This window comes from Hippocampus zosterae, chromosome 8, assembly GCF_025434085.1.
Source record: "Hippocampus zosterae strain Florida chromosome 8, ASM2543408v3, whole genome shotgun sequence".
Taxonomy (NCBI): domain Eukaryota; kingdom Metazoa; phylum Chordata; class Actinopteri; order Syngnathiformes; family Syngnathidae; genus Hippocampus; species Hippocampus zosterae.
Genome location: NC_067458.1, coordinates 18461740 through 18480169, shown reverse-complemented (window position 1 = coordinate 18480169; position 18430 = coordinate 18461740). Strand labels below are relative to the sequence as shown.

General features: G+C 42.9%; 1 protein-coding gene across 2 annotated transcripts in view; it reads right to left on the bottom strand.

The window, feature by feature from the left end:
• Positions 1–13288, bottom strand: part of tle5 (TLE family member 5, transcriptional modulator) — a 30793-nt gene extending 17505 nt beyond the window's left edge. For both annotated transcript variants that reach the window (XM_052074897.1, XM_052074898.1), the window contains exon 1: positions 12538–13288. In XM_052074897.1, coding sequence (XP_051930857.1) covers positions 12538–12564 — 27 coding nt within the window. In that variant the 5' untranslated portion in view covers positions 12565–13288. The remainder of the gene's footprint in view (positions 1–12537) is intronic.
• Positions 13289–18430: the final 5142 nt, after the last annotated feature.

Sequence of the window (18430 nt, the reverse complement as noted above, 5' to 3'; positions counted from 1 at the left end):
GCCAATGCGGTTCCCATCCAATTACATATTTTAGCACAGAATTGTGATGTACCCCCATACACTGTCATGATTTTTTAAAAAAAACAGTATTTAAGCCTTTCACGCACCCTGTAACCTGATAACACGGTAAGCTGTCCGCTGTAGTAAACGCTGTCCCTGAAAGGGTCAAATAACCATAATAATAATAATAATACAAATGAAAATTCAGGGAGGTAGGAAATGAGTACTGTATTTTCCGAACTAAATGGCACACGCACCTAAAAGGCTTCCATTTCCTTAAAAGCTCACAGCGCGCCTTAAGATCCGATGCGCTTTGTGTATGGTCATTACGGCAATATTTCGACCCCAAAATGGCTGACAACGCAGACTTCAAACTTAAGGCGATCGGTTACGCAGTTGAACACGGAAATAGAGCAGTGGCAAGAGAGTTCAACATTAACAAGTCAAAGCTATAACTTGCTATTGGTTAAGTGAACTGTGTCTGCTTTATTAAATAAGTTTTACTGACATCTGATCGTTCTGTTTGCTTTTCCTTGAGCGTAGCTCCATTTAGTGGATGCACTGTTGATTGCGTCTTATACTGCCCAGTGTATGAAAAAAAATTACAAAATCGGCCATTCATTGAAGGTGCACCTCATAATCCAGTGCACCTTTTTAGTGTGGCAAATACGGTAATGACATTTGTATTCATTTCAGTGGGGACATACAATTTGAGAAAGTTGGTGTTTGCGGTTAAAAAAAAAAAAAAGCCAAATCAAGTAGTCCAACGCATATAGGTGTCCTAAGTTTAGGCAGGGGCGCCTCACAGCAGTTTTTCGTGACCTCGGCCACGATACACAAAACATGTAAAAAGCAACTAGAAACAATCCATAGTCACGAAAGTAAGTCGCAGTAACGCAGGATCGTAACATGAAATGATGACATACATAAACGTGGCGTTGACATGACGGCGAGGTAGAGGAGAGCAAAGTGGAATCGCGACCAAATCCGACACAGCGAGTGTGAGCACACCCTTAATCACACAAGGGGGCAGCTGCATTAACCACAAATATTCCCCGAGCGCCACTTTGGATACGAACACGCACCAGCTAGCCGTCATGTCATGTCTAAAGCAGTTTGTCAGAGCCCCATATAGCAACCAAGAACAATAACTCTATCACCACGCTCGACTGATGTCGTTTGTTGTCATTGTAAATCTGTCCACATTTTCAACCGCAGCCAATCGTACACGACCTGCTTGTGTAAACCCAACCGGGGGCAAAATCTCATTATTCCTCAGTCGCGTGCATAATGGCTCACGTGGGAGAAGGTGACATTTTCCCACTAAAACTGGCACGCCACTATTAGGAAGGACTTGTCCTCTGCTCCCTTTCGAAAATAGGGCCCGATAGCATTCACAGGAGCGTAGCCGGACAACATGAGGCACAATAGAAACGACTGCAGGTTGCAAAAAATGCGTTCTGCTTGGCTGACACATCAAACGATTAAATACTTTAAATAACTTTTACACGGCGAATGGGAGAGACACAAACAGCCCTGCGACTGCGTTGCTAAGTATTTCTGTATTTCGGGTGATAATTGTAGGAATCATCGACGGGTGTCTTTTTTTTTCTTGTATTTCAAGAGAGACAGAAAATTGGAATGTAGCATAAAAGTTCTTATGGCATTTGCTTTCAAATGTGATTTAATAAGAAAAATAGCACTCGATATTAATGTACCTTATAAAATCACACAGTGATGACAAAATTAAATAGAATGTAAAGAATTCCTCAGTTTTTGCCAGTTTTTTTGTTTGTTTGGGGTTTTTTTTTGCTTCAATGACATTGTGCTGCTCCTTCTGGTATGTGTATCATGGCCGCCTGGTGGCAGTATAATAAAGACAAAGACACACACGAAGACGTGTTTGACAACCGGCTCAATAAGTCGCTGTCATATTCGTATTTTTTGGACAAAAGACAAATGTATGCCTGAGAGCATTGTTATTGTTATCTTGTCTGTCTACAATGAGTTGGGCCACCGTTTGTGTTCAAATATCCGCTTCTTAACCGACGCCGTTTCTTTGACTGTCAGTAACGCTGTGCATCGTTTGTTATCATTGAGCTAAAAGGACCACAAGATAAAGCCATGGGCTTATTTAAAACACAGAACTAGTCATTGTGTTTATGTGATGTGTAGCTTGACAGTAAAGGCCAACTGGGAGTGGCATTAAACAGCTACTTGGAAACGAGCGTTCAAAGATAAACTTGGACAACGAGCCTCATGCGCTAACGCATAACTGTAATGTCAGGCATTTCGCTGGAGCTGGCATGATACACAGAAACGACAGTACACACACACACACACAGAGCAAAAAAAAAATAATAATTCTAGCTGTTGCTTAGAGACGCTGACTGTAAAGCCAAATAAGCTTTTCGATTATCTCTCTGGACCGTACTGGCAAGGAACAAACTCATCAAACAGCGCCGCGGCTATTTGGTTCTGTGCCACGTTGAGCATGTGTCAACACAAGGCACTTAGCTGCAGGCAGCCTCGCACATCACGCTGCGATAACTGCTCCCTGCACCACTTGGCTTTTGCATATCGTGTGTGTGTGTTTGTATGTGTATGCGTGTGGACTTTCATGCAGGTTGGCCCAAGGCAGGAGTTGCTGCCCCAGATCTAGTTTCCTCCCAGTGTAGCGCAGTGCGCGCAAACATTTTAAACGTCACTTTTTTTCTGTGTATGTTTCCAGTCAACAGCCCCAGGTAGACGTTCCTGCTGCACGCAAATGTTGGGAGGTACACCAGACGCAGTCTACAGAGTTTGAAGGGAATCAGACCGCCAGGGCAGGCATGTCTACCACAGGTCTCTAACTCAAGGCCCGGGGCCCAGATCTGGCCGGACAAAGCAAAAATCATCCGTGTCAACTTCCACGATTCATGCTAAAATCTGTACCGAAATGTCAAATTGTCACCAATTACATTGAGATTCTGGAATAATTATAAAATAAAATGGGATTCTGAGACATTTTTTGTCTTGATTACCAAATTTGTAAAACCGGTAGAGATTTTGCTACCATTTGAGACAGAAATTCATAATCAGTCAATGGGACGATTTCACTTGTAGGGTGGCTGCCAAAGGCGTCGGTAAGGGTATTAATTGGGCTTAGCACGTGCATACACGGCCAGCGCCTTGCAGTCAAAGAAAACCCTAAAAGCTGTCAATGTGACACTGTGCCACTGGCCAAAACAAGGTGCTCTCCTGATGCCCTCACAGCAGATGGACGGCCATAATGTGAATGAAACACTGCCGTAATACAGCGACGTGTGCCATCTGCTGTGACCGAAAAGGTGGCTGCATGCATCAGGAGCCAGAAATGTTTTTGTGCAAGAAACAGCGTGCCGGGCTGACTTGTACAGTGAGCACCATCCGTGGATGCCAACATCCATTGGTGTGACAACGATACATGGTGTGCATGTGTATGGAAGTGTTTTTCGGGGGGGCCTGGGCATGAGGGGGGTGGACGGTGCTTGTATGAGGCACAAGCATTCATTGCCGTGAGTCACACAGCCCACACAGCCGCTTGCTCACATGCCCAATTTGCATAGTGCACGTGAAGATGCACGTGCGTGCGCACACACACGCGCACACACACACACACAGCACTTTAAATGTAGGACAACCTCTAATTCGATTCTGCCCCGCTCCTTTGAGACGTAATTAAAGCATTAAAAAGCTTTGTGCGCCGGCAAGGCAATTGAGACAGTCTTCAGCGAATAAATGGGATTCGTCGTTTCAGGAAATTACTGCCCCGCCTTTCTTGCCGTCCCACCTGAACCCCCACGCAAAGCGCACGCACACACGCACACACAGGAAACCTCTCTTCTTGCCTCTTCACCCTGCCTCACCCGTGTGAATTCTCTTGCAAAACGTTGTTTTTAGACCACAGAACAGTTAACAAAGAGAATGGAAGGAGATTAAGGCACACACACGCACGCACACAAACACACACACACAGAGTACCAGCAGGATACATTGGAAAACATCCTCCTCCGTGTAAATCCTGCCTAAGGGTAGTGGGAGTGTGGGGATCGTATTTCCTGGAGCACTGCCTGGCTGTTTACGTATTACTTAGTGTGTGTGTGTGTGTGTGTGTGTGTGTGTGTGTGTGTGTGTGTCTGTGTGTGTGTGCAGGGACATAGTGTTGGAATGGTAAGCCCTGGCTAATGACTGGATGCTATCTCACTCCCACTCTTTAAAAGGGCTGCAGAAGATATGCGGAGTGACTAATAGTTGGCCGTGTTGCGTTTGTGATGGACGAGGCTGTTTTGTTATGCGCCATAGCAACAGTCCGGTCAAGGACGACTTGACTGCATCCACTTTCTGCATCCATCAAGAGATTCAAGCTTAAAAGTGCAAGATGGAAGCAAACTTTCGCTGAAATGAAGCCAAATTATATTCATAGGTGCCGAAAAATATTGATGGAGGCAAACTTGCTTCCGTTGAAATGAAGCCAAAATATATTCATAGGTCCCAAAACATATTGTGTTAGGACACACAGTGGAATGGAAACTTACGGGAGCATGTGGTTCCATATCCATATTTGTTTGACTGATCACAAAGCGGTACCATGTTTAGTCTCGTCTTCGCGACACAACTTTATTTGTGTTTATTTTATCAAAATAGATGGAAATGACTGTTCTCTATCGTGAATTCACACCTCTGCCGCGGTTGAGCTGGTCACAATTGCCGTTAGATCTTTGGAAAAACGGCTCTCATAAGGCACGGCTGCACCCCTTTTGTGGACCCTTTCACACAACTGTTTATGACTTTGCGCATTCAGATAATTCATGCAAGGCGACGTCAGCGCTAGCGTCAGGTGTGACTAAGATTTTAAGGTAACGGGGGTGTGAGCACGGCAACAGCTGATTGAACAACTCGGGTTCGCCAGTCAACAGCCATCACTACACACTCATTCGCTGATATCCATGTCACTCATCAGGCCGGAGCCCGCCTTTTAAAGCCGTACATACTCAAAGTTGCACAGGGTCGCCGTCGTCCTAATGTGCTCTCCATCGGTACACAACAAGAAAACCAAGTGCAGTGTGAAAAGGTCTTCCTGACTCTGGTACTGAGTGGTGAAGTGGCGGTTTGAAATCACACGAAAAACCAAATTGGGCAATTAGACCTTCAGTATAAAGCCATCTAAAAAAATTGCTCCAGCCTAATCACTAGATTTGAAATACCAACGGTTATGTCCAAGAACCCGGGTCAATGCAGCTCTTCAATGATGTGTGTATTTATGTAAAAAAGTGTGTGTTGTGTGTGTGTGTTTAGGCTGAGGTAAAGGATTGTGTCTTCAGCCGCTCTGGACTGGGGATTTGGTGCGCAGAGAGAGCCTAATCCTGTTTGGGCCAGGAATTTGATTTTGATTATTATCTCTCACGGACCAAGGCAAGGCTTAGCCCAATTTAGCCCCTCCTCCCCTCACACCCTCTCCCCATACACACACACACACATACTCCCCCCCCCCTCCCCCCCTTTGCAGCCTGACAGAGTTGACCTCGTTAAGATGCTTTAAAGAGGATTATTCTACTTTTATCACTTGGAGTGGGTTGCCCTTGCAAACACAGACTTGGCACTGCTCGGTCCGGCTCCTTGCTCGGCGCAACTATCTTGACCCCCGCATGCAAGGCCAGCCAAGCGTGCAGTAAAAACACACACACACAAACATGACACTCATGGCATGCTGCCCTGGAGACACAGATGCACATATGCACGCACCTGCGCACACACACACGCACACACACAGAAGTGACAAGGTGGCTGTGGGGAGGCATTTAATGGCACAACTGAGATCCACACACGCACACACACGCACGCACACACATACACAGGAAAAAAGAGTGCAGAGATTGCAAAGCCGAGGGAAATGGGCAATTTGTCAAGAGTGAGGGGGGACGGGGGGGGAATGGTGAGCCAGGACTGGGCCAACGGTTTGGAGAGTATGTCTGAGATTAAAGCCAGACGCGTGGAGGAGTATCCGGGCTGGGGGGAGGGGGGGGGGGGATCTGTGTGTGTGTGTGGGGGGGGGGGGTGCTGGGTTAGGTCTAAAGGGTTAAGATTACACCCTGCATGGTTGTACAGATGATTGATGTCTGCTTGTAAAAAGCAAGGTGAGCAAGGCAAGGGGGGGGGGGCGGAAGATTAGTCTAAATTTGCTGCCAAGTGGCAAAGATAGATAGATAGCCTAAGATGGCTTCCATCTTGCAATCCTACAATTGTTGTCACATGTAGGACACAGCCAGACAACTTGCAATCCATTATTGCAGCTCCTTTAATCTTTCTTTTCTCTGTGACATACTTCGCAGCCACCTGCAACAATTTTCTTTCAACGACTGACCAGAAACTTGCAAGCAATTGGTGAGTTTTGTTGAGGTTTATTTTTGTTGTTGTTAAGAGTTGACCGGTCACCAGTCGATTGCAGGGTACATTTTCAGACAAACAAGCATCCACATACAACACACGCACACACCCTAACCCTAACACACTTGTGCACCTGCAGTACAGACAATTTAGGGTCTTCCAAGAACTAATTATGTATGTTTTTGGAACGTGGCTCCTGGAAGTAAGTCTAGCCAAAGACACGCAGATAATATAGTAACTTCAAACAGGAACCCCAAACCTCAGAACTGTGAGGCAGACTTATTAAACACTCGCCCACCATGCAGCCTTATTTACACATTAAAAGCTGGAAACAAATTTGAAATTATTCAACATTTGTCATGTCATATCAAAACCTTTTTCTTATTTTTCCTTATTTAAGGCAGCCCGGACTGGCAAAAAAGGGTAAAGTTCCTAACTCCGGTTAACAGGAATGCTGTGCATAAATAATTTTGGATAATGAGCCAAATGCTACTTCACCAAAAACATTATTTGATCGCATGTAACCGTTTACAATACACCCGTCATTGTGCATTACGAATCGCACAGACAGGAAAAGCAGACAAACAAATAAGAGGGGTTAACTTGTCATTGCCGAGCTGTGAATCCTGGCGGAGCCTGAAAAGGATCACGGGGATGAAGCAATACATTGTTCCAGTCGAGGCTCTTAGGCGGACAAACAAAGCAGCTAATTCTCTTGTCTGCTGCGATGCGGTGCGGCCTTGTGTTCCGTGTCGAGGCGGAGGTCAAAGGGGGCTCTTGCGGGGTTGAGGCCGGTTGGGCCAATCAAGCAACCCCTGTGGAGAGTTTTGTTCAAGCCAAGCGCAGTGTTCTGCACCGGTGAAGGCTTAGTTTGACGCACCGCCGGCGCCAATCTACCTCCCACCACCGCCACGCTCCCGTAGGGAACAAGCAGCTGAATATTAATGCAGTAGGTCCACACAAACACACTCAATGAGCATCCAAATGCCAACGTAAATGATAAATCGTTTAAATTCAGGACATTTTGCAGCGTGATAAACAACAAGCCATCACAAAGGCTGCCAATTGTTTTGAAATTGTACCATCTTCCTCCACATTAACATGCAGATGCATGCGGTGCGCACATTCGTACCGCTAAACAAAAGCAAGCGTGTCTGCTTTTATTTATGAGTTGCGAAGGGAAAATGAATTAAATCACACAAAAGATGGATATATTTTAGAGGCGCAACCGTTAATCGACAACTAACTGGTTATCATCAGAATCATTTTTGATCATTGCTGCATCGTTTAATTGAAAATGTTACAAATCCATGGAAATGACAGCCTGTCAACAGGAAAGTTCACAATTAAAGCAATAAAATCAAGATGATAATAATGACGCAATAAAGATGCAATTAATTTATTTTGACAATGACTCAAATGTTCCAAGGTTGTTGTCAAAATTAGGAATGAAATTCGACGACTTCCACCACACGTCAACATAGGGCAGAATTTGTCTGCTTGCGCCTCAATCAAATTCACTAAAACCACGTCACACCACCTGCGCCACAACTCAGACCTAGTCTACTTTCTGTTTAGTCTACTTTCTGTCACCAAATTGTCTGGTGCAAATTCCCGAACACTGTAAACTAAACTTGGCCCGGCACAAAAATGAAGAAGCGCCAGTATTTACGCCTCGAGCATATGCGCCATCTACAAACAAAAAGGGAACCCCGAGTGTTTCCAATTGTATTCATTTGTGTGTTGTAGCTCTAATTGAGTCCGAAGCGGCGACGCCCCTCCCATTCAAGCCATTCTTGACAAAAATCAACATCACCTGTGACCCATGTCGTCAACTTGGCTAGTCAAAAGCAAGACCCCCCCCCACCCCTCCCGCAGTGGGTGGGGAGGTGCACGTTTGTCATGCTAATCAGTTGGCCTAACCTCAATGACCCAGACATCTGCTGGCCTGCGTGTGTCAAGCTTCCAACCCACCCCCACATTCAATTTCCCCTCCCCACACATATTAAAAGAAGATAAGACCCTTGAGGCTGCTAAGAATGTGCATGTGTGTGTGTGTGTGTGTGTGTGTGTGTGTCCTTGCAAGAATGATCAACAAGACTCTTTTTCCACTGGCTACACAAACACTGCTAGGGCTGCCCGCACGCACACACACACGGCACACAAATGCGGAGGAGAGGGTTTGTGACGGGTGTGCGGGGGCGGGAGGTGTGTGTGTGAGGGGGGGGGGTTATTTAATGAGCGATACAGGGGACCACCAGGATTAAGACCCTCTCCAACACACACACACACACACACACACACACACGAAGATTTTAGAGTAAAGGCTGGGGGCTGCTCTGTTAATTCAAGTGGGCTTCATAATGTCCCTGACCCTCCCACTGGTACATCAGACCTGAGCGTTTGTGTACGTGTGTATTTGCGGGCAGGCGCGGGTGTGCGTGGCAGGGGTCCAACCGATTAGTTGACTAGATGACAAGTCAACTTCACGACTGCCCGTCAACGTTTAAAGCTTGTAGTCCATTAAGCTCTAATCGTGTGTTTTCCACATCTCGTCTTCCAGTCCGCCACTAACCATAGTCTGTGGAGCAGTGCGGTGTAATGTGCGGCCAACACAGTCTTCAGTCAGTACAAAAATATAGTGTTTAGCTTAGCTAGCCTTGACAATTGCGATTATTGTTAGCCTGAAAGCAAAACCTCAGCATTGGCGACAAAGAACGAGGGCAGTGTGACGCATTTGCACACATTTATTTGCAGCATGTTCGAGTATGGTCCAATCAAAACAGGCAGTGAATGAGACATTTTGGTTCGGAGTCACCTTTTTCTTTAAGTCTTCAATCATTTCCGCATTGCGCGTACACCGGCCGCTTTGGACTTGCACACAGATCGATATGGATGCCGTTTCATTCATCAAAAAAAAATTCAAGATGTTGGTATCCAATGACCGTATTTTCTGCACCAAAATGCGCACCTAAAAGCCTTCAATTTTCTTAAAAGCTCACAGCGCCTTAAAATCCAATGCGTATGTCTGGTCATTAATATTTCGACCCCAAAATGGCTCGTTGCTCGAGATATGCTGACAACGCAGTTCAAATTTAAGGCGATGGGTTACGCAGTTGAACATGGAAATAGAGCAGTGGCAAGGGAGTTCAACGCGAACGAGTCAATGTTATAGCTTGCTGTTGGCTAAGTGAGTTGTGTCGCTGCTTTATGAAATAAGTTTGACTGACATCTGATCGTTCTGTTGGTGTTTCCTTGAGCATAGCTCCATCTAGTGGATGCATTGTAGATTCCGTCTGATAATGCGGTGCGCCCAATGTATGAAAAAATTACAAAATAGGCCATTCATTGAAGGTGCGCCTCATAATCCAGTGCGCCTTTGAGTGTGGAAAATACACTATTTTTTATTTTTGTTTACCGTGATGTATTCTTAGCATTTACAGCCATTGTACGCAACGTATAAACCTTAGTGTGCAGGGATTTTGCCTGGCCATCCTTCAACATTAGCACTTTTTTCCCCCTCAACTGGCACGCCAAGAGCAGCTTTGTTGAAGCTGCATTAGGATTAATCAAGTTTAAAAAAAGAAAAAAGCCAACAATATGCCAAATGCTATCAAGTGGGTCAGGAATCCAAAGAGGCTTTTTCCATCCCCACCACAATTAATCCAATGAACTGTGTCCGTAACCTGCGAATAGAGCAGATTACTAAACTAATTCATTGAGGGGAGGGGTATTGGCATTTTGTGTAGCCACACATGACAACACAACATCTTTTTTGATACATGCCCGAAATTGAAAAGCTCCAGTTTGAGGAGTAAGTGTCACAAAAAGCCAATGACAAATCTAAACGATTCACCCTTTCATGCTCCTTAACTCAAGCAAGACCAAGTGTGGTATGCTGCCGTCTCACTCAATTTGACCTCCAAGTGACCTTTGGGCCCCCCCCCCTCCACCCCCCGCAGATGCCGATCCAAATGCCAGAGTTTCATACAAGGGTGATGAAACTATGCCTGTGCATGCCAGTATGAGAAAGACTGACTTATCTTGACATGCTTATCTATATGAATGTCACGCATGCAGCTCATCTACAAGGCTGCGTGATAGTAGAGGCGGCAGCACGACATATAGGGGTGACAGTGGCGCTAACAGGTGCTTTGAAGGCCCACGGCAGATGTAGAATAGACTATTGTGACGCGCTTCATTCCTGTCTCTCATTTTTAATTATGTGGCTCAAATAGTCAAATGGGTGACTTATAGCCTGGCCTTTACATTTTATCCTCTCACGTAGGGACGGAACTGTTAACGGATAAATCATGACAGCACAAAATTTTAATTCGCATTACTAGCGTACTTCGCGTCTGTGCTTTTGTCACAGTGTGACGAAACATGTTAAAGTTACATTGGTCCTGTATTTGTTCACACACGAAGATGAGGGTAGAAGTGACATTTGTATTATTGTCATGAATAGGGCTGAATAATTAATCAAATCCAAATCAACATCTCAATGTAATACAATGTAAAACTTTGTCAGTGCATAGAGGTGCGCAGTGCATCATGCTACAATCGTAACAAATGCAAATTGAGTCTTTCTGGCGGTGCGAAACAATATTAAGTCAAGTTCGCACAAATAGGGTCTGTCACATCACAACAGCCAATCAGCGTCAAGAATGTACTTACGATGTCACACAGCAGCATTACATAACATATATATACACAAACCGTGTGGCAAAATAAACAATGTGGGACAATATCGTTGCGGTCTGTGGACACTATGAGTTACAAAACACAGCAAGCTTCCAATTAGCGGCCATCACGACAGCCAATCAGTGTCGAGACTGTACTTACGATGTGACACACAGCACCATCAAAGAATACATACGCACCACGTGGCGAAATCAACAATGTGGGACAATATCATTGCGATAGCGTTACAAGACAGCCACATAGCGGGAGAGCACGATCCAAAAAGGAGCAGGCTTGGAGAATGGGGAACTCGGAAGTTGGCATATTTATAATTTATAGATTAATTATATTAATTAATTAAATTAATATTAATAGAGAGTGGCTGCCTTTCCAAAAGCTCCTATATTTTGTTATTCTACTTCTTCCTTTCATTACTTTGCTGCTGTGAATTGGGAATTTCTCCATTGCGAGACTAATAAAGGTTTTCTTATCTTATTTGGTGTGTGTATTGTCTTGTTTACATCTGTTGAGCTGGAAACCAACATTTATCAGCCAAAGTAGCAAAACCACCAGACATCAGATTAACTAACGGTGTTCAAAATTGTGTTTTTTTTTTCCTTCCGGAGCCACAGGTGGGTTTGCATTAATTTTGTAAAACAATGTATGACATGCTGACTTCGGTTTAGTCCAAACTTGTTAAGTAGAAAAGATGTCATGATGAACACTTTAACGCAATGGTACTCCGATCGAGTGATCGACCGACTTCCGTGGACAAATATGTGATCGGCTTGTGTCGATTAGATTTTACACGGATCGGATCGGTAGATGTTTTGCATTTTAGTGCCAAATCAGTGATTGGTTGTAAAGTCAATCAATGACATCCACATTACAAAGAACACAATCATGTTCACCGTTCTGTGGGGCCATTGTTAATTCAAGATTTCTCTGCATCTGCTTTCGGATTTTTCCCCCCCGATATTTGTAAACAATGTTGTGATCTAATAAATGGAGTCTGCAATAAACAAAACATGCGTGTTTTGGGAGTGCTGGAGGAAGCCTGCACAAGCACATGCAGGGATTTGAACCTGAGACCTCTCGACTGTGAGGCAGATATGCTAAACACGAGGTGCCCAATTTCAAGCAAAAGTGATCTCAATGTATAATTTTTAACTCCAACAAAGTACCTGCCGACTTATGCTTAGCCAATGGTAGAGTGCACGCTATAGACTATGGAGTCTCTGTTACCATGGCAACGCAAGATGTCGTGCTTCCAATACTAAAATACATTCAAATAAAATATGAACATTAATTTTAAACGCACACAATTACTACACCTGGTGAATACAATGCTTGGCAGTTTTTTTAATGATCGTGAAAACAAAATTGAGCATTTTTTCATAAAACAAATAGCAGGTTCACCAAATAATATAAATAAATTAAATGACTTACTGAGTGTCTTGATTGTGGAAACATCATGTCAGTCCCTTGTTGCTGTCTTTTCCCCCCTAAAACAAAAAAGCCGTGTGTTGATATTTTTCCTTTGTCCCCCCCACCCCCCCTCCCAAAAAGAACTGGTCCAAGTGGAGCTGTCCAGCGTCTAGCTCACAGCTAGCTAGCGAGACGCCCCCTCCCTCCCCAAAACACACTCACCCTAACCCAAATAAAAACTCAAATTTTGACTTTGGTTTGGGAATGACGTCGTGGTTAGAGCTAACCAGCGAGCATCTAGGCTAAGCTAATACTCCCCCCACCCCAAAAAAAGATGTCAATCAAAAATGATACATCGCTCCGTGGGACATTTGGAATTGTCACACTCACTCGGTTCAGCTTAAAACAATACAAAAAAATGAAGAGATTTTTTAAATTGTTAAATAAACCAGGTCGAACAAGTTTGCTGGGTTGAAAAATGTGTCTGAGGGGGGGATGACAAAATGTCTGCTGGTTAGTTCAATCCCGTTTTTTACGTCCCAACTCGCGAGAAAAACAAGCCACAAAACACAGCAGCAAACAGCCTGGATATGTCGCTGAAAAAAACAACCTAAAAACAGGCTGACAACTTTCTCGAGAAAACACCAGAGAAATGGCTTCTATAAAGTCGCGTCGCCTCTCCTTGCTGTGCCTGTTCAGTCAAGTCTTGTGAGTCTGTCTTCCCTGTCCAAGGACGAGCAGCTCTGCTTGTGCACGCCCCGCATAGAACTACACTGGGTAGTTTGGCCGGGAAGAGAAGCGCAGAGCCAAAAGCATCGATCTAGATGAGAAAGCTCTACACCAGCAAGACGCTCATTTGCGGGTGTCTGAGCAAACGGCGCCACTATGTGGATATGTCGTGAAAATGCATATTTGTGAATTTTGACTTGCAAAATGAGATGGGGAAACAGACTATTTTCAGCCTTGGAGTTTCAAAAAATTTGTAATCGCGGTAATATATAGCAACAAAAGTTTACAATAATACAATTATTGTCTGTTGTAAGTACTGAAGAGTCATATCAATGCAATCGGAGGGTGCGTGCGAAAACACTGAAAAGAAAGTTTAAAAAATCCATGTAGGCAAGTATAGGAATATTTTTTTTATTCCAATTGAAAACATTGAAAAGGAGAAGGCTATGAAAGTTGTTTTTATGTTAAGATGAGCTTCAGGCAACAGTGGTTGAAATGAAACATTAAAAAAAGGGAAATATGGCTAAAATACTGTAAATCAACAAGTGAACAATAAGCACAACCCTTTCCGTGATAGCGTAGCTGGCATGACCACGTCACCCTCCCTGCCCAACACATGCAGTTAAAAACAGCAGTTCAACCATCATTAAATAAAGAATAAAATTGTTAATTAATCACATATTTCGTGTTTCTTTTTAAAAAGTGGACCATGAAAATTCACAGGCCCTGATTACCCCAGCCCACCCCTCGCTCACAACATTGGCACTTAAGTATTAAGTCAAGAGTCTGGCTTTACAGAGTAAGGGGATTGGCACACTCATGGTACAAAATTTACATTTGGTATACTTAAAAAAAATACATTACTTTCAATTTGTACACCACTACACAAAGTTATTGTAAAACAAAACATCTTAAGTGGTTGCAAAATATACAGGTGGTAAAGTGTGTCTGCTTTACATAAAACAACAGAGCTCAAAATGACAGTCGGGAGCTGAAGCAAAGCAAAAAGTATTTTTGGGGAGTTGGCGGTGAGGGGGTGCGGGGGGTGGTTGAGTATCAAGTCATTTCACTGCGCTGACCCATGGAGATGACACACTCCAATCAAGCAAGGGGCGGCAGCAAATTCATTCATTTTAAGAAATCGATGGCCATTTCCCTACCCTGGGCCAGAACAAGGTTTGCATGAAAATACACACTACTGCAGTACGTTTTGCTCTCTGAAATCTAAAAGTCAACATGTTTAAATCATTTCTGAGGTTGTTTAAGTGACTCAATAGGGGCTGTTCTTTTAGGTTAGCAACAGGCTAGATTCTTTGAATGTATCAACGATGATATGTATAAACTGGAATAACTACTAAGCGTGTTCACGGTACGGTGCGTTCGCATTTACTGACATCGGGAACAGTACACAGACCGACCACCAATATGGAAGTGGGTCAGTGAAAGAAAGTGTACTCTTTAAACAAACACAATGCAGCTCAAACTCTGGCCAGTGAGATGCTTTTGGCAGTATGTGAAATTTATGAAGTACTTTTTTTAATGTGTCATGAAAACTGATAGTGTTCCACAGAAAAATGATCCAATTTTACTTAAAAGGTAAAAAAAATGATTGTCGATCTATGGCATCGAACTATCACAAGCCAAAAAATTAAATGCTCATCCATCTGTGGCTATTCATACAACAGAATAGTGATATCAGTGAAGTACACACTAGAGACCAACTACATCAGTGATTACCAACTGTTGCTCTGCAAGAATTTAAGCAATTTTACTTAATTGGTCCCAAAATAATTGGTGTACCAACCCAATTCAAATGAAGTTGGGACATTGTGCTAGACATAAATAAAAACAGAATACAATGATTTGCATATCATGCTCAACCTATATTTAACTCAATACACTACATTGACAATACTTGTTTTTTTTTAATGTTCAAACTGAAAATGTGTGACGCATTATGAAGCGTAAAATATGACAACGGAGACCCGGACTGTTGAACAATGAAGCTGTACATCGAGCAAGAATGAGAAAGAATTCCACCCACAAAGCCGCCAATTCATGTCCTCAGTTCCCAAAAGTTTATTGAATATTGTTAGAAGAAAAAGTAATATAACACCGCGGTAAACATGACCTGTCCCAGCTTTGTTGGGACATGTTGCAGCCATAAAATTCTACGCTCATGATTGTTTGCTTAAAACCAAGTTTCAGTTTGATTACCTATTTTAAATATTTACGTATTTTGTCTTTATATTCAATTCAATATGATTCGAACAGGAGTTGCAAAGCATTGTATTCTGTTTTTATTTGTTTAACACAACGTCCCAACTTTGCTGAAATTGGTTTTGTCCTACGAAGCAAATCGATTGCAGCTACCTGACAAGCATAACAATTCATAGTTCCAGGATATAATTTTTTAGACTTTTTTTGTGGAGCGCCGGGACTTTTAATGTACACTAAAATACGTATTGGCTCAATAAAAGGTTCGAGAACCATTGCGATGCACAACGAGAGACACCTCGGCTGGCTTTTTGACTTTAATATGAAGACGTCTGCATTATTTGACAAATGGGGCACTTTTAAAGCAGGAGAAATCTTTAGCAAAAAAAAAAACACTGTGAGGGTGTTGAAATGTCAGCAAAGCGAAGAAGTGAAAACGTAAAGGGAATAGAGTCGAGATGCTTGCTTTTTGTCTTGTAAAAAGGCAAAATGTGACGAAAACAAAAAGCCACCTGGAATGTTACGTATAGGCATCTGTGGTTTAGATGCCGCCCCCCTCCCCGCACCCACAATCTCCCCCACCTCAATCACACAGCACTGTTACCTACCAAAGCTGCAATAAGTAGCCCTTGTCATAACAAGGTGATGACAACACACCTGAATTAAATCTTCTGAAGAGCTATAGAGCAGGGTTTCCTCAACTGGATCAACTCAAGTGGCCAAATTGAAAGGCGCTTCTTCCCCCAGCCCGCTCACCAAAATACATCACTGCCACATACTGTACACGGAACCAGAGCAGGAACTCATTACAAAGAATCAAAAAGCCCTTTGCCGAGAAAATATCTGACCCCAGAATCAGTTTGGGGAACCCCGCTCTAGAGAAAGAGTAAATACATCGAGAGACACGATATGGGATTGGTACCAACAGTCAACATATTATGTTTTAAAATTACAAAAATTCAAGAATGCTCTGACAGAAAATATTCAACCACTAGATGTGTTTTGGAGTTAAATTTTTTTTTGTCTTTTTCTGACTTTTGCATAAAGCGTGAACCCGAAAATGGAGCAAATGCTGCCATTCCACCGATGAGAATTTTCAAAAACCGACTGCTTGAATGTTCGAAAGACAAAACACATCTTCGCCGGTAAAATAGCTTGGGTATCTTACAGCAGTATAAAAGCCACAGTCTCCTCGTTGGAGCTCGACACCGAGAAGATCCCATACAGAGAAGAAAAAAACAAAATCAATCAACCACCTTTCAAGTCGTTGATCAAATGTGCCAGTTAAACATCGAAAAAAAGCTGAAGCAATGCAGTTGAATGAGAAGCAAAATTGGCTGCACAACTACTACTAATAATGATAATGTATTAAAATGAAACGGTGTGATTAGGGAGGTCGCTTCCACCATTAGAACGAAAGAAATTACAAGTTAAAAGGGAAATCGCATCAAAAATCTTCCTCATCAATCGCTGTGTTACAGCTGTAGTTGTTGTAAAAGTGCGATCATAATAATGATGTATTATAAATATGTTCGATACACCCAGACCAGTCTAGACACGGTCTTCTGCTTTATACTGTGTTTGGGGAATATAAATCAAACAGAAAAATCCGTTAATTTTTAGCCAAATCGGGGGGCGCTGCCATTGTCTTGTACTGCCACTGTCTGTCGACTGAAAATGACATCACAGTGCCTGAGGGCTCAGCTTGCTAACACCATGTGACCAACCCCAGAAAACAGGTGAGTGTGCTCAAGCTAAGCCCTTAGGCACAGTGATGTCATTTTCAGCCGGTGGCAAATGACAGTACAAGAGATAGTGCCCCCCCCCCCCCCCCCGAGATGAATAAAACAGTTTATATTATTGTAAAGACAATTTTTGACTTGACTCCCCCTTTAAAGGTGAGGATTGTTATGCCATAAACAGATTGCTATGGCAGTACGGTGAACCCCAGTATTCATGGAGGATCGGGACCAAGCCTGACCGTGAATAGCAAATATTTACGAGTAATTAAAACCTGAAAAGGTTTGTAAAAGCAATACTACATTATTAAAGCATTTAAAAAAATATCAATTGGTCTCAAGTATTTAATACATGGAGGAAAAGGACCACTTTAGGTTGGATTCTTAATTACTAATTCAAACAAATTGCTAGGGCTTGCCCCCCTTAAAAAAAATAAAATAAAAGTTAATATGAAATCTTCAACTTTTTTTCCTTTGATCTTGGTGAAAATGCACATTTGGTAGGCACGTTTATGACAAGTTAAGAGTGTCAAGAATTTAGGCCTAGTCATTAGGGGGGTGCTTGTGATTCAAGAAATTGCAAGTCTATGCTTCTATGGGTTTAAAGTGGGCATTTCAAAATTATTTAGCTTTTTTTCCAGGAAGTCCTTAAACAAACTCCTCCTAAATTTTAACCACGTATACTAGACCAGTAAATCCAAACCACTGTGCCAATTCCATGAATTTTTTAACACCATTTATATTCTACAAATCATACATTGTTATTCATCCACTTATGTCGGTGACGTATAGTGACAGGCACAATAACGTAATGCTTTACCACTTGATGACAGAAAATACAATTAAACTGTGTATCCACATTTTGCCTTTTATGCAACGGAATAAAAGCTTTGTGCTCATCTAATCAGTATCTGTACTTGCTATGACATTTTTTCTTTGGTGGTATGCCATCAGACGTTTTTCTAATGTACAACAAAGTTTGAGAAACGTCGCACTCGATAGATTGACAAAATTCAATTTCGAATTTGAGTTTGCATCATGTGGTCACAGGACTCTAATAAACTCGAGATTCATAGGAAAGCACTACTTACGGAAATAGAAGAGACAAATCCCCTGCTCTCGCCGGCGCGCCACGTAAATTTAGCACGTCTCAAGAGGCAGAGAACTGCATGGCAGACCGACTCCCACTGCTGCACTAAGGGAATACTGGCAACATACTGTACAGTATT